The sequence below is a fragment of the Eleutherodactylus coqui genome, chromosome 6 (assembly GCF_035609145.1).
Source record: "Eleutherodactylus coqui strain aEleCoq1 chromosome 6, aEleCoq1.hap1, whole genome shotgun sequence".
Taxonomy (NCBI): Eukaryota; Metazoa; Chordata; class Amphibia; order Anura; family Eleutherodactylidae; genus Eleutherodactylus; species Eleutherodactylus coqui.
In genome coordinates, this window is record NC_089842.1 from 125,632,191 (window position 1) to 125,659,702 (window position 27,512).

At 43.7% G+C, this 27,512-nt stretch overlaps 1 protein-coding gene across 3 annotated transcripts in view; it reads right to left on the bottom strand.

Moving 5' to 3' along the window:
* Window positions 1-27,512, bottom strand: part of SLC24A4 (solute carrier family 24 member 4) — a 90,530-nt gene that overhangs the window by 30,229 nt on the left and 32,789 nt on the right. For all 3 annotated transcript variants that reach the window (XM_066607534.1, XM_066607532.1, XM_066607533.1), the window contains exons 3-4: window positions 19,831-19,907; window positions 1,182-1,256 (exon numbers count right to left, since the gene is read on the bottom strand). In XM_066607534.1, coding sequence (XP_066463631.1) covers window positions 1,182-1,256; window positions 19,831-19,907 — 152 coding nt within the window. The remainder of the gene's footprint in view (window positions 1-1,181; window positions 1,257-19,830; window positions 19,908-27,512) is intronic.

Below are 27,512 nucleotides of genomic sequence, written 5' to 3' on the forward strand. Positions count from 1 at the left end.
TGCCAGGCTTATGCCGAAACTGCGCATGCGCTGTCTCGCTGCGAGAGTTTGAGTTTCTATATTGACACCGCAGTCTCGGTATTAGCCCAGCATAGCAATCAGCGTTCCATGCTAGTCAGTGAATGCTGTGTCACTAGTGACGTAGCCTACACTGACCTGCTGGAAGAAGAAAGCCGCTGCACAACAGGAAGAAGAGGATCCGTCTAGCTTACGGTGAGGTGACCCGGGGGACTGCAGGAGCTGGAAGAAGATCGGTGAGTAGAAGATGCAGTAAGAAGGCTCCCTGGGGAGGAATAGGTAAGTATAGAATAAAAAAAAATTATTATTTTTTTTAGATGACAAAACCCCTTTAAGCTTTATAATCATACATTGCATTGTGTTTTTTCTGAACCTTCCAGCCACAAAACAGTTAACATATGTTTTAATACCACCATTTCTGCTAGTTTTCCACCTCCGATTGTTCCTCTGTTCATCATCTTGGTTGTCTTTGCAGCCATATTTCCAGTCAGCAACCACCACGGTATCTACAAATCTTTGTTCCTACTTTCCCCTGTCACTTCTCATTACTAAGTGACAATATGGCGACCTCCTGCAGAGATTCTGAGCTGCAGCTAAATCTGCGCAGCTTCAAACACGAAATTCATCTTATGGGAAGGTAATGAATGGGAAGCAGTGAGATGGCAAGGAATTCTACCAATTATCTGAAAATCTGATGCCGCCCTGTGTGGATTCAGAGGTGAACAACAATGACCAGGCACACAGGAGCAATACAGTATGGCAATGCCCTATCACAACTGCACCTTGTAACCAGTCTCAAAAAGTGCCAGTCAGGGATTCTGATAAATCTCCTGCACAGGTAACAGATGCTCAGGGATAACCAACGCTGGCAGCTACTATAAGGTCCTTATGTGTACCGGTAGTTGCACAGCTATCTACAAACCCTAGATGGCATAGAAGCCTGGATTGTTAGGCACAAAAAATTGTTATTGCTTGTGTGTCGGTCTTAACTGCAGTTTTGGCATTTTATTCATGAACTGGAATGTTCAGGACGAACACCACTGTATGCTTTGATCTTTAGTGCATGGACTTGTGGGAGTATGTCGAAAACATGAATACACAATATAAAATACAATGGTCTATGGGGATCTTTAAAGGATGGTATAGCTAATCCATCAACTCACCTCACAGATCTTCTCCAAGGATGGAACAAAGAAGTCATCGCACACGAGCGCCAGGGCATAGAACATGTACAGAGCCTGTGATCAAAGAGAACAACGCGTTTCACTGCCTCCATTTACACATCAGATGCCTTACATGAATAATTCACTGTCTACAATCTAATCCTCACAACAGTAGAGATATCCCATATATTCCTATAGGTCTGCCCCAACACAATAAGTCTGGCCATGCGCAGCTCATTCATATGGAGCGGACGCGACTCACTCCAGAAATCACACCAAATGCGTTCTGATGTCAGAGGCAGATGACTTTTCCTGTACAGAAGACGACATCTGATCCTGAGAATTTACTATCGATCTCCTGAGCGCATCAGTAATGCGAGAATGCTGGGATTTTGATGGAGAGAGAATGGCACTGATTACATGATGAGGCTGTAATAATTCTCTCTGCCCGGAGCGGTGGAGGCCGCAAACCTCCGTTTCTATACGGAAGGATTATCATTCAAGAAAAAATTGTTCAAACGAGAGAAAATGAAGGATAATTGTTCAGTGTAAACGCAGCCAATGATCAAACGCCGAGCAATAAAATTGTTTGCTTTTCATTTATTGTTCAAGTTCTGCAGACATAAAAATCATCATTGTCTCATTCACTAATTGCTGAGTTTAAATAGAGACTGTTCAGTTGCTCTCATTCAATTAAGGGTTCTTTGCCACCAGCGCAGGCGTTTGTACGTGTGACCGACAGCGGCATAAAAACGCGTGACCAGGCTCACAAATCTAACGTTTGCGCGCCCGTTTAGGTGGCATGCCAGCTCACCTCCTTTCTCCTCTCCAGCTGTTTGCAATGGGAGGGGGCGGAGCTAAGTAACCGCCCCCTCCCCGCCCCTTGTCTGCAGCCAGCAATAGGAGGAGTGCTGATAGCATTGTTTCCCCTTTGAGAACAAAGAATCTGAGCTCAGATAATAGCCTTGGGCTATTAGCCTACATTCAGAGAAGGCTTCATTTACATACATAATTGGTATTTAAGTAGCTGTATAACAAAGTATAATAACAAGTGATAGCGGGGAAGGAACAGGAAAATTGCTGTAAATGCAAAGAAAATAATACACCAACTCCGAACTGAACAAAATACAATAGTCCAATGCAAAAAAAAGAGGATATTTACAAAATATTACAGGATAAGGCCGGTCTCACACAGACAGGTCGGATTCGCATGCAGGAGTCCGCAACAGAATCCGGCTCAGACCGCGGTCGCCATCTGCGTTTAAATCTGTATTGCAGATGGTCTGGACTGCTCACCGTCAAACATGCGCAATACAGATTTTTAAAAAATAAATTTTTCTTTACCCTTGCCATCGCTAGTCGATGACGTGAGTACCCACAACCTATCCGTAATGTCAACTGCAGATGGTCCGCGGGTCGGACAGCTTCCATTGACTTCAATGTAAGCCGTCCATGCAGAATCCGCACAAGAATAGACCATACTGCGATTTTATTTCTGCTAGCAGAAATCGGTATCGCTGCCTGCTCATGTGAGCGGACATCCCAATGTTTTTCTTGTTAATGGATGTGGAATACCACGAGCCATCCGCGCGGATGGTGATCAGAGATTCCACAATCCAAATCCGGTTGTGTGAGACCAGGTTAACAAGAGAAGAAGAAAAGGAAAACACACACACACACCGGTCTGGTCACATTACCTTATAAATACATAATATACAAATATAGATATTTTTAAAAACAAAATAAAGAAAATAAAATCCAATAACTCTGTATTAGGCTACTCTCACACATGCGATCAGAAAACGATGCTCAAAATCGCAGCATTTTTACAGTTTGTGTCTTCTGCCAGTAGACCAGTCTGAGTTCATTTCCTGACTCTGTTCCCGGTGGTCTCTAACCCCTTCTGGGTCATGTTCGTGTGGGCCCGCTGTTTGTTTGCCCACACGAACATAACATCCCTTTTATTTCTCTTTAAAGAAACTGAAAAATCCATACTTTCTTTCTCACCTCCACTCACATCCTTATCTTCCCCTTTCGGCTCCAGGGTAGCCCCTTTACCAGAGGAAACCAGATCCCCTTTAGAAAGAGACCGAGCATCCCCCAGGTTTCCCTCCTTAAAGACTTCTGCCACCACCCCTGCCACCACCACACCTTTAGCACCTCACCATGGCAAGGAAGAGAAGGTGTTATCTAGGGCTTGGAACTAGTTATAGAGGTCAACTAGAGTGGAACTACTTGGGCCCTTATTTGGTATCTGTACCAGCGTGAGTGGGACCGAACGATCCCACTCTAGAGAGAAAGAACCCCTGTTTTCTTTCTTGTTATTCCCTTACCCTTTTCTTCTGTTTTTGCCATTTCCTGCTTTCCTCATCTTCACTGTCTTCAAAAAAGAATGCAGCAGAATAGGCAGCCGTCTCCTAGCAGGACTTAAACCCAAGAGCACCTGTGCTCCAGGCGACAGCTCTCCCTGATGAGCTATTCAGAGAGTTGTTCCTGATTCGATGCTCTATAAAAGCATGGCACTTCCACTTCCTCATTGCGAGATTATTGAGCTCCCAGCCAGTAGTCAAGCTCCATCACCTGCCTGCTCCCCCACACTGTGAAATTATACCTACTTGTCCGACCTCTGGCCTTCCTCTGACTACGCTACCTACCTGCTCCTTTGTACTGTAACTGATACCTACTTGTCCGCCCTCTGGCCTTCCTCTGACTATGCTACCTACCTACTTCTTTGTACTGCAACTGATACCTACCCATCACCAATCTCTGGCTCTCCTCTGACTACGCTACCTACCTGCTCCTTTGTACTGCAACCATGTGCGTCCCTGTTTTTCTGCAAAGGATGGAGAATATCCTGGTCAAAATGCTTGTTTTGGGAGGTTTACGTACCTGTCCTAGGTGATTTTTTTGTTATCTTTCGTTTTCTTCTTAGTTTGGGGGTCCTTTTAAGGGCGGTCATCCCCAAAACAGAGACACTACAGGCCTCCAGGGTATTTCAGGTGCTTTATATATGTCATTAGCCTTCCTCCGGCGCTGCTATCTTCACCCTCTTCTCTAGAGGAGTCCAAGCTTGAAATAATGGTAATGTGCCCGGCTGGACGCTCACTACAGAAAGACTGTTGACTTGCAGTTCTCTGGTAGAGGCCTGTTTCATGTTGGACACTGGATCCTTGATATTATCACAGACCTCAGCCAGTCCCAACTGAGAGCCTTCAAACCAGGCATCATTCCCCAGCTAACACACAAAGGGACTTGCACCCTTAAAGATGGTCATCCTTCTCTCAACCAAGATGAGGAGCTCTCCTTTAAATCTTGGATGGCCTGGTTGTATTGGGTCCTCCTTGTCCCACCTGAGTTGTTGGCCAGGACCTGGCTGCCTGTAACTCCTCCTGTAGCATTTTGACGGTGCCACCAAACTCACAGTCCTCCTAGGTTCTTGTGACTATCCTGGAGGCAAAGCTGACTACATCCTCCAGAGGATACAATGTCCCCCAGTCCTCAATGGTATGACCAGAAGCACCAGGCTTGGCTCCAGGAAGGCTTTTGCTGGAATTCTTTGCAGCCAATGTCACAGAGGGCCGTCGTTCCCCAGCCTAGTTAGCCTAACGGTCACTTTGGGTCGTCTCCAGGAAGGGAGCAGGAGACACATCGCCTGCACCACAGTGTGAGGGTAGTGGACCTCCCTCAAACCATAGCCAAGATACCCTTCCCTTGGTAAGGACTCTCTAAGACGAGAGTAAAGATTTTTGGTTGGCTGTGTCACGGCCACAGTACGATGAAAAATCGCGTGAATGGGTGCATAAATCTGTGCCTGGGTTCAGCACATATAAGTCGGGCGGGTGGAGACAGTTTAGCACGCTAAACTGCCTCCCCCATTCTGGCCCCTCGCTGGCTCTCGCCATGGGGAGGGGCTGGGAGCTAGTATGCTAAGCTCCCACCCCCTCTCCACCCCCTTTTTGCTGCCAGCAATAGGAGAGGTCAGGATGGAGCGGGAGCTTAGCAACTAGCTCCCGCCCCCTCCCATTGCAAACAGCCGACAAGGGGCGGAGATGAGGAGAGAAGGAGGTGGGAGTTAAGGAGACACGCTGCTAAACTCCCTCCCACCTCCCTTTTCCAGCAGCTACCATAGGCTCCCATAGGAGTCTATGGAAGCCATCGACATACCCTGGCCAGAAGATAGTTCCTGAACTATCTTTCTTTGCCGGCGTAAAAGCACCCAGCCGACCTGTGCACCACATGCCCTATCTTGGCCAGCTGGGCGCTTTTACGCTGTGAAAAAAAGCACCCCCATCTGAACTGATGCATTGTAAACCAATGCATCAGATGGTGCAGAGTATATCAGCCGGGAGCGAAAGCACGGCCGATATACGCTCGTGTGAATGACGCCTCATAGAGAGAAAAAGCCAGAGGCCCTGGAAATAACAGAGGAAGGCTTGGAGATGCAATCACCTGAGCCTCTCTCTGCGACAAGCCAAACCACACGCTCAGATAGTCAGTAGGCAGAAACACAGCTCAGCACACAGTATCATACATGAAATGATTAGATACAGCTGCTAAGGACATTGCAGCACACATGACCAGCTTCGATACAGAATTTAGTAGATCATATCACACATAACATGCTAATGTACAGATGCTCAGTAGACAACAAAGGGCCTTTTACATAGGCCAATTATCAGGCAAAAATGACCATTTGCATGATCATTGGGCCCTGTAAAGGGGCAACAGTCGATGAATGAGTGGGTCATTGTGGCTTTTTAGCAAGGATAAAATTGCTTGCTAATTGGCTGTACATCTCCCCATGTGAACTGGGTGGTGTTCAAGCAGCCAATCATTTGTCTCCATACAATCAATCATCTTCTGTGTGCAAATGTCAGTCAACAAGTGCCCATAAACATGCTTTATTAATTGCCACTCATTAAGAGCACCCTCAGGGCTCTTTCACACGAGCATATACTGGCCCCCGTTTTCACGTCCGGACGATATACGCTACGATCTGATGCATTGGATTCCAATGCATTAAATCACAAAAGGGGCGCCTATTCCTGCGGCATAGTCGCACCCAGCCAGGCCAATATAGCACCAGGCGCTTTCTCGCTGGGCAAAAAAGATAGTCCTGGAACTATCTTTCCGTCTGCAATACGTCAGCCACTGCCCGGGCTCCTATGGCAGCTAATGACAGCGGCCGGAGAAGGGAGGTGGGAGAGAGTTTAGTAGCGTGACTGCTAAACTCCCTTTCCTTTTCTCTCTTCCTCTCTCCTCCCCTGTGGCTGTTTGCAATGGGAGGGGCGGAGCTAAGTTCCGCCCTGCTCCACCCCTTGCCATTGCTGGCTGCAGTTAAAGGGTGGTGAGGGGCCGGGTACTTAGCTCCGCCCCTGTCCCACCCACTGCCGGTATTAGTGTATCTTGACGCCACCATCTAGTAGAGCTGCAGAGAGAAGTGACAGGCCAGTAACACCCCCTGACCCTGATTGGCTGGCGAGATAGCTGCACAGCAGGTCCTGGAAGCTCGGTATGAATATGCCCAGGCACCTGATGCTGTCCTCCCCACTGCTGCACTAAGTATTAATGTCCGCGTCTTCTTGCTGCTGTCCTCCCCGATGCTTCACTAACTCCCCCAGGATCCCCGCTCTACAGTTTTCTGTTCCCTGGCCGTCTCCCTTCTCTCACCTTCGCCGCTGATGCTGCAGTCGAATGCCGCTGATCGAATGCCGATGTCCGTGTCCCCTTGCGCGCTCATGCTCATCGCTAGTACTGGCCTTCTCTCCCCAGCAGCAGCGGCACGACTGTCACCGCAGGGCAGGACTGTGACCGCTGGGTGTTGCGGCGCTTCTGATGGCAGAGCACTGGATCAGGCCACACTCCCGGACACAGGCTTTCTGCAGTGTTGCGGCTGCCTGGTGAGTCCAGACCACCGGCTGTCACAGCGGATTTGTCCTGCCTGAGCGCAGGATCAGCCCCCGTCCCAGGCACAGGCTGTAACTGTACGGGCCCAGGGGAAAAGGCAACGCAGTGGCACCGGCAGCCACCGCTATTGCCTCCGTGCTGGCACCCAATATGTGACAGTGACATCGCTAGGAAAGAGGGGCGACCTTCTGTGCCTGCGCTGCCAAAAAGCCTCCAGGGCGATCTTGTAACCCCTTCCCCCCCCAATTTCTGCTTTGTGGGCTCCCAGGACTTGCAGGCCACGACGCTGTGCAGCCAATCAGGTACAGGGGGCGTCACCCCCCCTGTCAATCTTGACTCCACCAGGACTTCCTGGTGGCGTCAAGATACACTAATACCCCCACTCCAATTGCAAACAGCTGGAGGGAAGGAGAGAGGAGGTGAGCCGGTGAAGGGGAGGGAAGGGAATGGCATTGCAGCCTCGGCGTGTTTGCACCGGGGCCCCTGGCGTCTGAACAGGTGCGCAAACGTAAAAATGCCTACGGTCGTGTGAAAGAGGCCTAAGACAAAACAGGCTCATATACAGCAGACAAGCAGACTGTATAAACATGATAAGCTTAGATACAGCTTTCAGTATAACATAGGAGACATGATAGAATTAGATACAATAATCCAGCAGACAGTATCACACACAGTAGCCAGAATTATACCTGTTCCCAAACAGTATGACACATGATAGCTTAGGTAAACCTGTAGCACAGGGTCCCTGTAGTCCTATAGACCCTACATCAGCTTACTATAATATCAGTGTACTTTTGCATCTAAAGGGGATAGCTGGTTACCGGACAATATTCCCCCTATAGCGCCTACTGTGCTAAAATATCAAAATGAGCAGTACTTACCCATCCTCTGTGATCCAGCGTTGCAGCCATGTCGTCATTTCAGTGTTTGTTGTGGAAGATGATGTCACCAGAAATCATTTGACCACTGCAGCCAACCAGAGGCTGCAGTGTCATCATTACGGACTCCTGACATCATGACGTGAGCACTGATGCCAGGAGACTAGGCAGTGTCTCCCTGCAGAGGTAATAGTCATCTGAAGTTTCTTGTTTGTTTGCGGCATTGAGGTGGTAGTTATTGTACAGAGCTGGTGACATCACACATCTGCAGGCGACTCTAGTGACACCACTTATTGGTAGACTACTATTACAAAAGTAAGTGAACCCTTTGCAATTACTTGGATCTCTGTACGAATTGTTAATAAAACTAGGTCTGATTGTTATCTAAGTCCCAATTATGGACAAATACAATCTAACCCAACTAATAACACACAAACAGTTGTACTATTCTTTTTATTTAGCACACCGAGTAAACAACCGCAATGCAAGAAAGAAAAGTAAGCAAACCTATGCCTTAATTACTTCTGGAGCTAATTGCCAAAAGATGTTTCAATCAGGGTATGATCCCACAAAGTGTTCTCTGTGCGGCTGAGATGCAGCCGTTGTGCAGCATAAAGCTCCGGCTTGCTAATGATTTAAATGCTTAGTGACTGGCATGGTTAATGGTTGTACTGTTTTAGGTAATCCGCACGGCCATTAACCATGCAGTCAGTAAACACTTAAATTATTAGTGAGCCACAGCCAGCCGAAGCTTTCTGCTGCACGGTGGCCACATCTCGGCTGCACAGTAGAGGTGTAGCAAACACTTCATGGGACCGTCCTTAGGATGACTACCCACTACAGTTTTTTTTCACTGCGAAATTCGCAGCGTTTTTTTTCCTGCAGGGGTCTATGGGACTTGTTATGTCAAAATCGCGATTTTGCGGTAAATTGCAATTTCGCGTGATCGCAATTTTAACATTACAAGTCCCATAGACCCCTGCAGGAGAAAAAAAAACGTTGCGAATTCCGCAGTGAAAAAAACCTGTAGTGGGTAGTCACCCTTAAGGAAATAAGATTGGAAGTGTGGGTCTCACAAGTGCTTTGCCCATTAAATAAAAGCCCACAAAGCCTGGTTACTAACAAATCTGCTCTTCTCAAGAAAGATTGGTTAGTGTGAACCATGCTTCAACACAAATAACTTTCAAAAGTCCACAGGAGATATGCTACAGAGATGCAAAGCTGGAAAAAGCTACAAGAGCGTTGCTAAAGACCTGGGTGTACATCAGTCCAAAATACCTACTCTCCCTAGGATTGGGTGAACTGTTAAAATCATACCAAGAGCACAATAAGCACTCCTGAAAGAGGTGCAAAAGAACCCAGGGGAAATAGCAAAAGGCCTACAGAAGACTCTGAAAACTGCAAAAACCTCTGTTCATGTGTCCACCATTAGAAAAACACTTAAGAATGGTGTTCATGGGAGGAGACCACAAAGGAAGCCACTGCTGTCCAAAAAAACAGAGATCACCTTTATGGACAGATGAGACTGAAAGCTCCTATCCATTTTCCTTTCTTTTAACGCTGCGTTAACACTGAGTTTTTTTTAACACAAATGTCAAATGTTAAAAACGCATCGCAAGTTTGTGCCGTGCGATTTTTGTGCGATGTGGTAGGCAAGTGGGTAGGAGCCCTAAAGTGGAACACCAGCACCAAAACCTCGACCTAAGGCTTTATTCACACGAGCGTATATCGGCCGATATACGCTGCCCATCTAATGCATTGGTTTACAATGCATAAGTCGACATTGGTGTATTACCGTAGCGTGAAAGCTCCCGGCCAGCCAAGATAGCACAAACAATCGCATTTCGCTTTTATGCCAGCCAGGAAAGATAGTTCAGGAACCATCTTCCTAGCCGGAATACGTTAGCTGCTGCCATGGACTCCTATGGGAGCCAATGGCAGCTGCCAGAGAAGGGAGGTGGGAGGGACTTTAGCAGTGTGTCTGTTAAACTCCCACCCCCTTCCCACCTTCTCTCTGCCCATTGCCGGCTGTTTGCAATGGGAGGGGGCAGGAGCTAGTTGCTAAGCTCCCGCCCCATCCCATTGCTGGCAATCGACAAAGGGCAGAGAGGGGGCGGGAGCTTAACACACTAGCTCCTGTCCCCTCCCCTTGCTGAGAGCTGTTGAGGGGTGAGAAAGGGGGAAGGCAGTTTAGCAGAGCTAAACTGTCTCCCCCCTGCCTGAAGGCAATCAGAGCTCAGAGTATATGTGCCGGACGGGGCGCATAAACGGCAGATTTGTATGCCCGTCCATGCATTTTTACGGCGCTGGCGCATCGTGTAAATAAGCCCTTAACAATAAAGACTAGTGAAGGGACATCACGGTTTGGGGCCGCTTTGCTGCCTCAGGGCCTGGACACCTTGCAATCATTGAGGGAACAATGAATTCTAAGGTGCATCAAAACTTTTTTCATGAGAATATAAGAGCAGCAGTCCATGACCTCAAGACATTATGTGATGGAACAAGACAAAGACTCAAAGCACACAAGTCAATCAACTGAAGAATGGCTGAAGAAGATTTGTGTATGGAATGTCCAAATCAGCTCTGTTTACACTGGCGGCAGTCATCATATGTGTAAACAACTGTGTGACCACTGCAGCCAATATAAAGCCCCAAAATAGGACATCATCAGTGAATTTCCATAAGTAGGGCCTCCTTATTAAAAGCCCATGTGACTTGCTTATGGAATGTCACTGGAGCCAGAAGACCTGGTGATGTCATGGTCACATGATGAGGCGCCAGACACGGTAAGTACATTCATAAATTATAGTTTGGGGCAGGGGATTTAATCAATAAAGGAAATAATATCAGAAAACCCCATGTAAGCCTATTGAGATGCTGTGGTACAATCTGAAGAAAGAAGTACATGCAAGGCATCCCAGAAATATTGATGAACTGAAACATTTGCAGGGAGCAATAGTCCAAAATTTCTTTGCTAATCTTATTTTCAGCTACAGGAAATGTTTGGAGGAGGTGTCTGCTACTAAAGGGAGGATTTACAGGTTATTAAATTCAAGGGTTCACTTACTATTATTTTCTCCTAGACTGTGAATGTCCACTCAATTTATTCAATGTGCTGAATAAAAGACTTAAACAGTGCAATGATTTGTGTGCTATTAGTTTAGTTAGATTGTGTTTGTCTATAGTTATGCATTAGATAACAATCAGACCACATTTTATTAACAGTCAATACAGAAATCCAAGTAATTCCAATCTGTAGACGATGATGATGGCAACACACTGTATATATGTAGACCACATTGGTGACATCACATATCTGCAGATGATGCTAGTGACATCGTTTATTTGCAGACAACATTGGTAACATTACATATCTGCAGACAACATTGGTGATATCACATATCGGAAGATGACCCTGGTGACTTAACATGTTTGTAGACTATGCTGGCGACATCACACACCTGTAGACTAAACTGGTGACATCACAGATCTGAAGACAACATTGGTAACATTACATATCTGCAGACAACATTGGTGATATCACATATCGGAAGAAGATCCTGGTGACTTAATATGTTTGTAGACTATGGTGGTGACATCACACACCTGTAGACTAAACTGGTGACATCACAGATCTGAAGACAACATTGGTAACATTACATATCTGCAGACAACATTGGTGATATCACATATCGGAAGAAGATCCTGGTGACTTAATATGTTTGTAGACTATGGTGGTGACATCACACACCTGTAGACTAAACTGGTGACATCACAGATCTGAAGACAACATTGGTAACATTACATATCTGTGGACAACATTAGTGATATCACATATCGGAAGAGGACTCTGGTGACTTAACATGTTTGTAGACTGCACTGGTGACATTATATATCTGCAGACAACACTGCTCTAATTATAAATGACTCAAATGAGAAAAAAAATGGAAGGATTTCCCCAGTCGCAGACACATGCGAGCGGCGGGCGGGTTATAATTGTCTGTAATGATATAAGAGCAATCCATCTCACTCTAGTCATTATTCCGGCGCAGCTTCTCCTTTCAGCCACATTCATCTACAGCAGAACATTGAGACGACTCACGAGAATACCAATCACTCACGACAAACTTCTTACTGTAACATTTCAGAGTGCAGCAGTCACCAGGGAGCTCGTCCAAATGACAAGTGCAGGTACCGCAATGACTGACTGCAGACCCTTAGGATCTCATCTTCTGTCCAGCAGTCAAAGTGGTATTCCCATCTCGACTTCCCATGGCCGAGATGGGAAAACCTGGAAGCTCTGTTCAAACCACCTATCAGAAAGATTCCAGTGCTTAGCGCAACACTGTTTCCATAGTTCCCACTGAAATAAATGAGAGCTACAGAAACAGTGTAGCACAGCGTGATATGCCGTATCCACATCTCAGGGAGTTACAGAAACAGTGTAGCACGCTGTTCTTCAGGCCATTTTGGCTGTTAGCCAACATTCATAAAAAGAGATAATACTAGGGCCTCATGTCCACGGCCACGTACGGATTCCGCCTGTGCCCGCTGCCGGCAACCCTGTGTACTTGTCTGTCTTGAAGTTCTGTACAGCAGATGTGTGCAGAAGTGTGTGGAAGTGTTGTGTATGGGCTGCAGGTACCTGCATCATCACTAAACGATGACGTGGGAAATACAAAAAAAACCCAAAACCTATACTGCACAGGACCGCCTGCAAGCCATCATGGTCATACGCAATACAGTTAAATGCCATATGCAGGGTCACCGACTGGGCTCGGAGACAGAATCCGCTGTGGGTCTCCGGTATGCAGAATCCGGCCTGGACGTGGGAGCCCGGCCTTAAGAGCAGATTAAAGCTCTAGAGATCCATTTAAGTAAGTTTGGTAATGGTCCAGAAATGTATTGAGCAACTAAAAATGACTATTGATCGGTACAAAAAGGATATTATAAGAAACAGAAATTTGAACGTGATAAAATGGATTAGGACAAATGAGTGGCTTTTAAATGGAAGCATCAGAGTAATAAGCATTATTGTCCTGCTATGACTAAATCTGGTGATGTGGTATTGCAGGGTGGAGCAACTAGTTCTAGTAATTTTTTGTAATCGTGCACAAGCATCACGGAGATTGGGACGTCATAAACATAAGGAAAAGAGGACTTCACTATCGGAGACTCTCTTCAAACAGTTGCCGCAAGAGTTTTTTTTTTTAACCAGGCTTAAGGCCCATTTACACACAATGATTATCGCTCAAAATGAGTTCAAACAAATGAAATTGCGCGATAATTGTTATTTATAAATGCGAAGCCATCTTGCACTATTCATTCACTTGTTTATCCCTGAGTTTCAGCCTGTATAAAAAATAGCCATTAGTTTGTTTAATTTTTGTCTGGTTTAACCCTTTCCAATCCAATATGCATCCTGGTTTTCCTAGAGGGGCTTACTCTTTTTCTGCCAGTATACAACGGCGCTATATGTTGGCTAAAGCCAGTACTGCATGAGGTGACACGTTGGATAGGCTCCGACTGCAGAGAGGCTGGCAATATACAGGAAGAGAACCCCGACGAACGTGTTACGGCACTCTGCCCCCCCGAGCGCCAGGTGGGGTGCCCTGAACTTCCCGCACCCCACTGTCCCTGCCTACTTGCCTCGGCCCTGGCTAACCCCAGGCGGACAACTGGGCGGCGGTCCCTACACTGGCTAGGGACCTGGTGACTACCTAGATGGAACTAACGGGGGACAGAGTGCCGACAGAAGAGGCAGATGGAAAAGACCAATGGGACTACAAGGCAAAGCAAGGCTGGAGATGGAGCTCACAGGCAAACTACGAGGAAACTGAATAGCAACTAGTGCTGACTGAGACAGACTAGACTAGAGGCTAACAGAACCAATAACTGGCAGTGAGCTCAGGTCACTGCCAGCTTTTTAACTAAAAGCCTCCGCCCAGGGGTGGATAGTGGGAGGGGCAGACTCTCCCACTGTTGCATATGGAAGGTGGAGGAGAGCGGACGGCACCCTACGGGCGGACACGCCCACGCCGCTGCACGCTGGTTGCTCCACACCGCCAGGAGAGCCCCGACAGCAGAGCTCTGGGACGCCGGAGCCGACATCGGAGCGGCGCGCACCGGCCGCGGGACCCAGCGCCACCCTGCATGGTAACAGACGTCTTCCAACATCAGAGCTGTACAGTCTTAAATCATAATGTCTTTAGACGTCAGACAGTGCATTGGAAAGGGTTAAATGACATTTGTTAAGTCATTTTAAAGACTGAAAGACTTGAGGGAGGTGATTGTTTGCCTTGCTAAACATAATGACTACTACCTGAGCAAACAACATATAGAGTTTTTACTTCAGTTAATGAGAGAAATGGGGAGGATTTCAAACGATTATCTTTAAGTATAAATGCTCAACATTTGTATGCAAAAAAAGTTGTTCATTTGTTTCGTTGTTTGTTTGTTCAAATGACAATCGTTGTATGTAAATGGGGCTTTAGACTCAGAGGGATTTTTGAAGATCCTTAATCTCTCTTCTAAAGGCCCATTTACATGCAAAGACAATCTTTCACACGATTGAAAGATTGACAGTTTTAGCGATCATTTTGCATAAAGTACTAATGGGCACTAATGCCTATTAGTACTTTATTAGCTTCATTTACTTGCAAATGAGCCTCTAAGAGCTGCTTCAAGAACACAGCATGCGGTCTGTTTTCTCGCATGGGCTGCAGAGAGAAAACAATGTTATCTCCTGCTCCCATGGAGAACACAGCATGCGATCTGAAGGATGGTTTTTAAACTCACCTAAAAATCATCGTTTGGATGAAATATGCACAATGGTAGCATTTACACACAACGAATAATGCTTATATGCCATCATTTTAATAAATTATGAGCAATAATCGTTGCATGTAAATGGGCCTTTATAGTCTCCTCTTATCAGTTTTACAAAAAGGTTTGACATTCTCACCTACTTGAACATTGGATAGATTTACACTTATCAAGGACCTGTATTTCTTTTGCAGACCTTTGGCTTTCAAACTTCTATTGCCAGAGCCTGAAGTGATGCACAATATAGCCGATACTGGTCGCCAAGTGTTTCAGGAATGAAGCTCAACAAGCCTCCAAGAAGTTACCATGTAAGCTATGCTCGACTACCATGGCTTCTTTTACACTTTTTTTCAACTGTCCAAATTTTTTTAAGGTAATGGTGGAACAATTTAAGAGATTGCCTAGTGATTATTTTTTTCAAAAAAAACTTTGCCAGAATTCCCATATTTTTCATTAAAGAAGCAGATAAGGGTGAAAATTTGGTGATTTGGTCACATGATTTGTACGTTACTAAGGCAATGTGGCAGATTAATGATATTTGATATTATCAAAAACTTCCCTGTTACCCTACATCTGTCTTTAAAGCAGTCAGTACGTTTGATATTATCACATCGCGGGAACTTAAATTCATCATGGTGAATAATCCAGTTATACCCACTTTCTACATGTTGGCAAAAGTTCATAAGGATAAGGTAAATCCCCCTGGAAGACCCATTGTTGCGTGGTTAGGGGGGCTTTGAGAGAGTATGTACTTATATGGATTTTTTCCTTGCTGCCATTCACTTTGCAGTTAGTTAGGATTCCATGAACTTACTTGGGCAACTGGACAAATTGTCAGTTTGATCTGATACACTTTTGGTTTCTTGTGACATTGAGTCCTCATATAAGAACATCTTTAATGGTCTTGGAATAGCTATAGTCACTTATTTTCTAAATCGCCAAACAGGTATAGAACAGTCCAATGATTCCTTTGTTATTGATTTATTGGATTTTCTGTTGAGTTACAATTATTTTGTTTACGACAGAATGTTTTTTCATCAGATTTTTAGGACTGTGATGGGTGCACATTGCGCTCCTGCTTATACCAACCTCTTTCTGGGTTGGTGGGAGCGAGAGTACGTGTAATTATCATGTTTCCTTCAGACTCACGTTTTGTTCTGGTTTCGTTATATAGACGGCATTTTGTTTCTTTGGAAGGGTACAAGAGAAGAATGCAAGACCTTTATCTCTTTTCTCAATAATAATGTTTTTAATATTCGGTTGACCTTTTGTATTTCGGATACTTCAGTTGTTTTTTTTCGATTTACAACTTAAATTGGCCAATAATTCCATCCATTCGTCTTTGTTTAGACAGCTGACAGCAACTAATAATTTGCTGCATTTTTCCAGCTTTCATCTGACACATGCTAAATCTGGAATTCCTAAAGATCAATTTTTGCTTGTTAAGAGAAATTCTTCTACTGTTGCATATTTTCAACACTGTTCAAAGGATCTTACTCATCATTTTTTGACTCGGGATTACCCACAACAACTGATATTTAAGTCTTAAATCTAATTTGCCAATAGAGCTAATTGTGAGGAACTGATATAAACCAGGGAGGCAAGAAAGAATAATGATATTTGGATTATTATAAGATACAATAATCAGTGAGGTAAGATTCGTATTGAATTCACATTGGGAAGTCTTCTGTTCTGATCCACGGATATGAGCTGTTATACCAGAAAGACCTTTGCTTACTGCCAAGAGCGCCCCTAACCTCAAGGATCAATTGGTCAGAAGTCATTATACTAGAGCATCTGTTCCCTTGTGGTAATTGCGCTACTTGTGAATTCATGATTCAGACCACCCAAATCATATACCTTTAGGAACTGTGTCAACTGCAGAACTCAGATGATTGTTTTGTTTTTTTTTATCTATCCATGCAAGACGATTTATGTAGGGCAGACCTCTCAGGAGCTTCGGAAAAGAGTCTAGAACCATCTGTCTACCATAAGCCTCGCTTTGATGGATGAACAAAAGGGTAAGCCATTGACATTGGTTGCTGTCCATTTTTTTAAATGGCATCAGGCCCAAATAATGGGACTCATGGTTGTGGGACTACAGAGAATTCAGACCAGTTTAAGGGGTGGTGATCCCACATCAACCCTATTGAGAATAGAATCCAGATAGATTTTTGATCTTGATTATGTTATTTACAGTCATTCTTTGATCTTGTTCTTCAGATTCCTCTTGTTCTTCACCTGACATACTGACCTCTAGCCAGACATCTGAAGTACATTTTGGAACTCACCACCCTAACAATCCTCAGAAGGACATTCCCAGTCTTGAGTTTCCTTTGTCAACATCAAACATTTCATCTGAAGGCGCTTTTTTTTGGACCATTTGCTCAATCAATATCTTTTGACAATAAATCACAGACACATTTATATACAGCTGAATGGGTTTTACATAATTTTTGGATTGTACATCAAATACAAATGTCAATCATCACTTGGGGATGTGCTTTACATGTTAACTTGTGTTTCATCATATGTTTTATACAGTACCATATTGCAAGCTTTATTTCTGTCTGCACTGTATGAACATCAACATATTTTTGTCTTCCAACTTGCGGGATGAACTACGCCTCATCCTAAATGTTTCCTCTATGTATGTAGTGGGTCAATTGGAAATACCTTGGTATTATATACATTGCGCAAGCTTAGTTTAAATTAAAAAAATGTTTTGTAGATTGTGGAGATATTTGGTCGGTTCTCTATTTATGACTACATACTATTTATGATATCCTTGATGTGTGAATACAATAATGATTTGCACATATGTTTACTTTGATTTGCTCTTTGCTCTTATTTTCTAAAAAAGCTTTTATGTTGTCAAACTCCAACACACAGACTTGTGGTTTTGTGACAAGCTTTGGGTGCATTTGTGACAGTGGGGCAGATGCAGAAATAAAGGGGCATCATGTGTGACAGTGGGGCAGATAGAGAAATAGAGGGGAATCATGTGCGATAGTGGGGCAAAGGGAAAAATAAAGGGGCATCACGTGTGATAGTGGGGCAGATGGAGAAATAGAGGGGAATCATGTGTGATAGTGGGGCAGAGGGAGAAATAAAGGGGCATCATGTGTGATAGTGGCAGATGGAGAAATAGAGGGGAATCATGTGTGATAGTGGGGCAGAGGGAGAAATAAAGGGGCATCATGTGTGACAGTGGGGCAGATGGAGAAATAGAGGGGAATCATGTGTGATAGTGGGGCAGAGGGAGAAATAGAGGGGAATCATGTGTGATAGTGGGGAAAGGGAAAAATAAAGGGCCATCACGTGTGATAGTGTGGCAGATGGAGAAATAGAGGGGAATCATGCGTGATAGTGGGGCAGAGGGAGAAATAAAGGGGCATCATGTGTGACAGTGGGGCAGAGGGAGAAATAAAGGAGCATCATGTGTGACAGTGGGGCAAAGGGAGAAATAAAGGGCATCATGAGTAACAGTGGGGCAAAGGGAGAACTATAAGAGCTTATTAACACACGCATATATATGCAGCATATTTACGCACGCTTTTCTTATGTGATTAATACAACGCAAATAGTACCAATCAAGGTTTCCATTTAAAGTCCAGAAAACGGCACTCACGGACAAGACCTGGATGGAAACTATCTTGGCTATTAATGAAAACTGCTGAAATGGAAACCAGTAAGTCTCTATTTCAACTGTTTTCCATTTGCTTCCAATAGTCTGAAAGAATAACATGGTGGACTGCACTATTCGTGCCAACACAAAATGTGTCAAATAAATAAAAGCCTGCTGAAACTGAGACATATTGGTCTCTGTTTCGCAGTTTTCATTGATGGCTAGGATAGTAAATCAGACGGCCCCCATTATAGTTAATGGGGTCCATTCGGTGCTGTTCGGTTCTGTCCTGAGATGGAACAGGAAAGCTGAACCCTGGGTGCAGGTGTGAACCCACCCTAAGGCCTTCCTCTCACAGGCATTTGCAAAAACGCAGTGTTTTACAACGCTGCGTTTACTGCGGTTTCAGCAGTGTTATCATGCATTTTGCCAGTGTTTTGGCTGCGTTTTCAGCTGCGATCAATCGTCTGTCTGTGCCTGTGTGAGCGATCCTATGAAAAACAATAGGCGCGTTGTACCACGATTAGCGCAGTGCTGAAAGCGTGCGCTAATCGCGGTAAAAAAGTGCCTGTGTGAGGGGGGCCTAAGTAACATAAATTTTGTAAATTAGTTTGTGGTCTGTTACCAGATTGAGATTATACCTGTAATAATACACGGTAACAAACTGTCAGTCCAGGACAAGAGAGATTTGTGTTACTGATGTGTATGGGACCGTCTAGATTGGACACAATTGTAACAAACCCTGTGAAAGGTATTAGATAAGGGCATGTTTTCAGTCCCTGGATATAAGCAAGAATGTGCCCATTCACTGACTGGGAATGCAATGATAATAATATTGGACAAAAATCTATTCCTCCATGTTATACTTCTCTGATATCAGCATAAAGGGGTATTCCAATCTCAGGAAGCCTATTTCAGTGTCTTCTAAATCGCAAAATAACGTATTCACCCATAAGAGGTTTATTTCCAAAATGCTCCGTTCTCCAGATATTGCAGTTATTGATTCTTCTGTCCTCTAGTTGTTTACTGCTCGTTGCCAGGGAAACAGACCACCTCTTCTATAAAAAGTAATAGCAGGGTAGAAAGGTAGCTGGTGACGGGGCTGACAACTAGTGAGTATGAGTTCCTGAGATCCCAGCTATCATATTTAGATGAAAGAAGTGCACAAGAGCCAGCCTTCTCTGCTATCTCTTTACATAGTAGAGGTGGTCTGTTTCCATAGCAACAAGCAGTAAACAACCAGAGAATAGAAGAATCAATAATTGCAATATCTGGAGAACGGAGCAGTTTGGAAATAAACATTATTTTGCTATTTAAAACACACTGAAATAGGATTCCCGAGATGGGAATACCCCAACATACACCAATCTGTATTTAACAAATTCATTTATGTTCAAAAGCACAAACTTACGCAGAATATGTGCAGCAAGACAGCTCCTTTCTGCCGTTCTTTGATGCTGAATAAATCATCCGGAAACTCGTTAATAGCTATAATGAAAGAACAATATATTACTGACCTGCAAAATGAACACAATGAAACAATGGCACAGGATGAAAGTAAAGCGGTTGTGACATGAGCGCTAGCCAGGCTGAACCAGCAAGCACAGGTGCAACACGGCAATTAGTGTTATTACATATAAGAATGTGATAGCAGCCTGAGGCTTCATTCACACGAGCGCATAAATGGCGAAGTTTTTACGCCTGACCGATATAGGCGACCATCACTTTGCTTCAGTTTTTTTCAGTCTGCTGCATCTTTGTTCCAGTCAAAAAAAAGGGACTGAAGCAAACTGGTGACAAACTTTTTTTTTTTTGGAAAACTTACTGAAATCAATGAAAAAAAATAAATTAACAGTTAATTTCAGGTTTTCACATTCTCCAAAAACTGAGCATCGACAGAAACCCTGACCTGAACCCTAACGCAGGTGTGAACCCCGAATGTCCCCCTGCATTATAGAAGTTCAACTAAACTTCTAGAGATTCTCTGTTCACAAGCTTGCTGATTGTTTCCTCCTATAACAACCAGCAGAATTGTCATTGCAGCTCTGGACAGACTGTAACTCGTGTATGAAGCAGGGTGGTTTCACATCTGCTTGGGAATCCCCGGCATCCTGAGAGTCAAACATCATATTAATGAACTTTTAATCGCTGACTTTGACACCAACATTCACTGTGACAATCAGAAATCAGAGTCAGTGTCAGCATCAAGTGCCAGTGGTCAAACTTTCATTAATATAATATTTGACTCAGAGAATGGCCCAATATGGACACTGTATTCCCAAGTGTGAACTAATTAAAACGACTCATTAGCAAATGAGTCATTAACCAGGCACATGAGCTAACTTGTGTGATAGTCTGTTGAGCTGTATGTCTGATCCTATCGTGTGATACTGTCTGTTGAGCTGTACATCTAAGCCTATTGTGTTTAATACTGTATGCCTGGCCACTGTATCTAAGCCTATCATCTGTGATATTGTTTGCAGAGCTGCTGTATCTAAACCTCTGATGTGTGACATAATTGTCTCAGAGAACCAGCACTACATTCGCCATCATGCAATGGTTACTATTTAGATTCATTAAATACATTTTGTTCTGCATTCCTGCAGGTGGGATATCCATAATGCAGCAATAGTTTCTGCTCCCCAAAACACAGCAGCAGGCAAGCACAGAGCTGATATGTATCAGTTCTAAATACCTGCTGATAGGTAACAAGCCGGAGGTATGGAGGTATGGAGGAATTATTGCTAGGCTGACAGAACACAGTGGGAATCACAGAGTGAGCAGCTTCCCGAAGACATGAGCAAGAAACATCCCAACTTTACCCAGCAGCACACAACCTGCAGAACTGCGTGCATAAGCTCATTTACGGTGTACCCTACTTGCCACTAGGTCACTGCCCTTTAGCCCAAATGCCAATGTATCATTATCCAAGTGCCAGTATATCATTGTCCTGAATCAGTTGTGTCTCTGTCCTGTACCCTCAATGTCACTGTGTTCCATGGATCTGTACCCCAATTCTCGGCGTGTCATTGTCGTGTACCCCAGGTGTCACAGTCATTCCCTACTGCTTGGTAATATGGAAATGGAACAAATATTCCATATCTGTTGTCATTTTTTCCCATCTTCTTCTTCCTCTTGATTTGTTCTTGGGGTAAAGGAGGACCAGAGCTTCACGGATACCCATCTTCACGTCTGCTTTATCATGTGCTTGTTGCTACAGGTAACAGTCCATTTCTAAAATAATGGTATTTCTTCTCATTAGTGATGTACCCCCTTTTCCATCTCTCTACATCCGTGCAATTTGTCAGCACAGTGTGGACACCACACAGGACACAGGCCAATGCTCTCGCTTTCTGATTTACAGCACCTGCCCTAGATTTTATCTGACAATGTTAGAACATAAAAGTTCCCTAATAAGCGGCAGATATCACCAGGCTCTGCCAGCAGCTTCATCTCCAGAGGAAGGATATATAAGACAGCTGCACTGCTATAAAAACACCTTTTACACTGTGGATGGTGCCTGCAGGGATGTTCTCATAATGTCAATGTTATGGAATTGCCACTTATGCAATTCACTAATGTAATCATTAAATGGTATGGTTGCCTACCTGCTACTTATCTCATACTGATCCTGAGGAACAGTCAGTGCCATAACTATGGGGGTTGCAGCAGCTACAGTTGCGATCAGGACCACTGGCGTAGCTATAGGGGTAGGAATTGTGACTCAATCCATTAGCCAGGGGGCCTAAGGGCCCCCCTGTCACATAGTGATGTTTTATTCCAGGCAGGCTACACTTTCATTGTTCAAGAGAATAGATGTAGAAGCCACGGCACTCAATCTATACCACAGTAAGGGGAGGTGGTCTGCTTGCAAAGCCACTAGTAAAAGACCTGAACCCGTGGTCTCCAAATAGCCAAGGCAAAATAGATAAGAGTGGCAGCATAAATGGTAGAATCTCTCAATTAAAAATAAAAAAACTTTATTCATTCCATGTAAAAGTGATGTTTCGACCGACAATGGCCCTTTTCAAGCTAAGGTCGAAAAAGGGCATTGTCGGCCGAAAAGTCGTTTTTATATGGAATGAATAAAGTTTTTTATTTTTAAATTAAGAGAGATACTACCATTCATGCTGCCACTCTCATCTATTTTGCCTTACACTTTCATTGTGGTCGCCACTCACCAGTGTTAATATAGTGGGTGGGCACAGGGTGGCACTTGGGGATGAGAGAGAAGAGGCCTGTGTGTCCATGTCTGAAATCCAATGATCTAGTGGCCCTCCCACCACTAAGAGACTGCACTTATGATTCACCACAACTTCAAGTCTATCAGTGTGGCGCTGACCATGTGATTAGTCCAGTCACGATTCTGGAGGAAGGGAAGAGGGGGAGGAATTTTCGCTGCATGTAAACGCTCTCCGCTTTCAGCGCGTCACATAGATTTAGAAATCTTTCATATTTAATAGAAACTTCATAAATATCAAAGTCTTTTGGGCACATTTAAAATATCCATGCTGATATGGAGTTATTCAGCTATTTTCTTTGAGGTCCTCCAGGATAGCATCTCTTAGAAACCCTTCAAACATTTTACTCACAATAGAAGTAAAGCTTACCGCCTGTAGTTTCCAGGTGCACTTTTTGACCCCTTTTTTGAATATCGGCACCACATTTGTACACTAATCCAATAGAACAGACCCCATCACTATAAAGTCCTTAAATGTTAGAAACAACGGTTTGTCTATTGCATTACCTAATTCCCTTACAACCTGGGAGGGTCTATGCTATCGGGACCCCTTGATTTGTCTAATCTTTTTAAGGCAGCTCTGTACTTCTTTCTAGGCTAAACTGGTGAGAGTTAATGGAGAGTTTACTTCATCATTATGCATTTCACCACGCATTTCATTTTCCTCTGTGAATATACTGGCAAAAAAAATATTTAACAGATTAGCTTTCTCCTCATCACCCTCCACAATTCTTCCCTCATTACATTTTTAAAGGGCTAACACTTTCCGTTTTAATCTTTTTACCATTTATATAGTTGAAGAACTGTTTAGGGTTAGTTTTACTTTCTTTGGCGTCTCTCTGTCTGCTTTAATTTACATTTTACAGAATTTATTTTTTTCCTTATAGTTTTTTAGTGCTTTTTCACTGCCTTTTTGTTTTAGTAGTTTAAATGTTTTCATTTGTGTTGTTTACTGCCTCCTGTATATCTTTATTGAGCCACATTAGTTTTCTCCTACTTTTAAAGGTCCTTTTACATGGGACGAATGTCGGGCAAACGACGCCCGACACTCGTCCGTGTGTCTCTGTGCTCCCATACGGGAGCTAGCAGAATAGGCTGGTTCATAGAGCGGCCAGCAGGGGGGCAGGGCAGTGCAGGAGATTTCTCTCCTCTTGCTCCTCCGCCCCCCTCCATTCACATAACACAGCCGCCGTTCACTATTGAACGGCCGCTGTTTAAACTGCACGATGAGCGATGAGCTGATCGTCCATCATTTATACTGCATAAAAGAACAGCGATGAAGCTCGTAGCTCATCGTGCAGTTTAAACAGCCGATGTTTAGTAGTGAACGGCCGCTGTGTTATGTGAATTTCCTAGTCAATTCCTAGTACACTTTCCTAGTCAATAAGGTTAAGGGAATTTCTAAGCTGATTGAACTTTGCCTTCCTGCATTTTAATGTTCGTGTCCCCCGCCCGCACCCAGACAGAAAAAACACCCTGTTGATGAACAAGTGGAAATATATTATATTATGGTCACTGCTTTCTTACCCCTCCCTCTGTTTCACCCCCATTCTCATTACTTAGTGTAGACAGTGATCTGGGACTAGTTTCCCCTCTATGTCCCTAATTGCCTACTCCCAGTCCCTAGTTTAAACAGACCTCCAACCTTCTAGTCATCTTCTCCCCTAGCACAGCTGCACCCTCCCTCATTGAGATGCAGCCCGTCCCTATGACAGAACCTGTAGTTGACAGCAAAGTCGCCCCAGTTCTCCAAAAACCCAAACCCTTTTTTCCTACACCTACTCTCAAGCCACTTGTTTACCTCCCTAATCTCCCGCTGCCTTTCTAGTGTGGCACGTGGTACAGAAAATACTACTTTGGAGGTCCTTGCCCAAAGCTTACATCCTAACTTACATCCTAGTTTTTAAGGATCTTCCCTCTAACTTTGTCATTGATTTGCACCAAAAAAGAACAGATGTTACGTCTCTCACTCCATGCTTCAAATGTGTTTAGAAAAGGAGTGTCGTTTGGGTGCGTTGGGACATTTGACTAATAGTTGCAAAATTTGTCGCACTCCAACAGCTTGGTGACGTACAAAGTGACTCCACATCTCCATAGTCTGTGCAGGATAAAGCACTAAACTGCATCACTTGCTTGTATCCTCATTCAGTTGAGCTTTTTTTCTCAGACTAGCTAGACAGGGCGCATAGAACCAATCATTTTTAATTTACCTCAACACTATAAGAAATGAAACCTGCCCTGTCATTGGTTGCTATGGGCAACAAAGATGGATTTTCCTTTTCGACAGCTTTCATAAGAGTGCGGTGCCAGCTACTTTTTCATGGCGCACCTCGTATATTTGACATTTGTTAAATGAACTTTGTATCAATGTATCATGTATGATAATAAACTATTGTTTATAGCAAACACTACATGGACAGTGTAATGACAACTGGCATCATTGTTCGGTACTATACTTCACTGCGGTTATATACTCTTTCTCGATAGCTATGCACTAGCTTAAGTTCTTTATCTCGCACACAGTACAGACAAATTTAAAGATGTTATAAATGTATCATCATCGTGAGACATTTGATAAATCTGTTACATCTTTAAACTGGAGAATGGAAGAAAAGCTGCCAGAAAACTGGCATCAGAAATTCCACTTATGATACATTTCCCCCTTTGTGTGTATTCCCGCTGAACAATGACTTTCTATTCTATACGTATAGTGTGGCAGATGTATTTTTACGGCATTTATAACAGAATTCTGGCATACAAACGTCACAATTTTAGTGTAGGCAACTTCTAGGACTTTTTCACAAAAGTGGGTGGGGACTACATTTATGGGTGTGGCCACACGTGGCCCATCACATTGATCATAATATACACAAGAAATTGACGTACATTATACTAGAAATCTACTTCAGCTCGTAGGCTTCCATCTGGCATACGAAGGTGCCAGAGGATGGAACAAATGTATTAAGAGGCTTACTCCTCTTAACACATTTCTTGCTCACAGCTGGCCGTGCAGGTAGACCGGTGTATGAAACGCTGGGCTTATTAAATATGCTCCAAATGTAAGTATTTCACTCTTAAAGTGACCCTCCACCACATCTACAATCTGCTTAGAGGTTTGCCATTCTTTGTAAATAAAGCTTAAATGGGGTTTTCCAGGATTTTAATTTTCATAACCCTGGTCAGGTGTCTGAAGTGCCGTAGAGCTTCGGTGCGCACCGCTGTCATTTCAGTGTGTTTAATAAAATAAAAACTTGTACATACTTACCTCCCCTGTCGCTCCACGGCAGCTGTAACTCGGCGTCGCTGTCCTCTGCTAACGTATGGGTTGTGCGATTACATGATCTCTGTGGAAATTCCCAGCCTTATTAATGCTGAAACCAGGGATTAACTGCAGCAATTGTGTCTGTCACATGATCGGCCAACCCATAAGTCAGTGTGGGACAACGGTGCCGACTACAACAGCGGGGTGCAACAGTGGAGGTGAGCATATACTTATTTTGTTACATCTTTATAAGGGGTCAGTATATGTTTAATGGGGGAAAAGCATATACACGTAAAAGTGGGCAACAGTTGGCATATACAGGGAAGGTGACATCTGTAGGTTAAAGGGGGCAAAAGGTAGCATCTACCTGTAAAATGGGGAAAAGGTGGCAGTTATATGTAAAAGGGGGAAAAAGGTGGTACATATATGTAAAAGAGGTAAAAGGTGTCATATGTAAAAGTGGACAAAAGTTTGCATATATATGTAAAAAAAAGGCAAAAGGTGGCATATCTAAAGGTGGCAGAAGTGGCATTATATCTAAAAGGGGACATTACTTTTAAAAGGCAGCAAGAAAAGGTATTATTACTAACTAGGGACATAAAGGGTATTATTACTGACTGAAAGCAGAACACAGTATTGTTAATGAATGCTAACAAAAGGGGCATTATTACTGAGTAGGAGCATAAAGAAAGCATTATTACTATGTTGGGACATCTTTACTGTGAGAAAGTCACTATAAGCAGCACTTACTATGTGGCCTCTACAGGGGCAAAAAATGGGGACACTATTACTTTGTGAGGAATCACTGATGGCATCATTACTATCTTATTCTTATTACTTCAATCGGCTGGGGCACTGCAAATGGGGAGATTGTATAGAAGTGTGGAAAAAGTAGGGAGGATGTTGGAAAAGTGAGTAGCCAAAAATGTCTGTGTGTCATTCTGCAGAGATAAGTTGTGACTGGGAGAAGTTATCATGACGGTCTGGGCCAGATGAAGAAGAAGGGGAAATTCAACTTCTCTAATCAGAGAGGTAACTGCACTGTAATACCTTATACAGTCTGCAGTTTCCCAGTAGAGCTAGTATCTAACATATGGTATATATGGTAACTATATGGGGGTAATATTGGTCTTTGGATAGTGTTTTCTTTGGCAACGGTATGGTGGTATTCTGTCAATATGTGATCATATAAGGGGGTATTATTTGCCCCTTCTATAGTGTTAAATATTGGTAAGGCTAAACACGGTGTAGTGGGTTTTGTTCAGTGACAGTATGGAGGTAATATGAATGGTAATAGTGTTTGCAACTTGTATATATGGTATGTGATATTATTTTAGTGTCTGCTCTGGGGTAACATATAACTGCGTAACTATGTATTACGCTTACAAGCATAGGAAAAGTGTAATCTCACACTAGTGACCTTTTTTTTGGTTTTTGCTATTCATGAGGCAGACAGCAAGTGGGTCTTTATCTGAACATTTACATGGGGCTAGTAAATGTTCATGCTCAATGGAGGAAGGGTCTTTAGAATTTAGTCTTTCCCAATATATATATATTTTGGAAGGGGGAGGGCAAGCACCCTCTTTGCTCA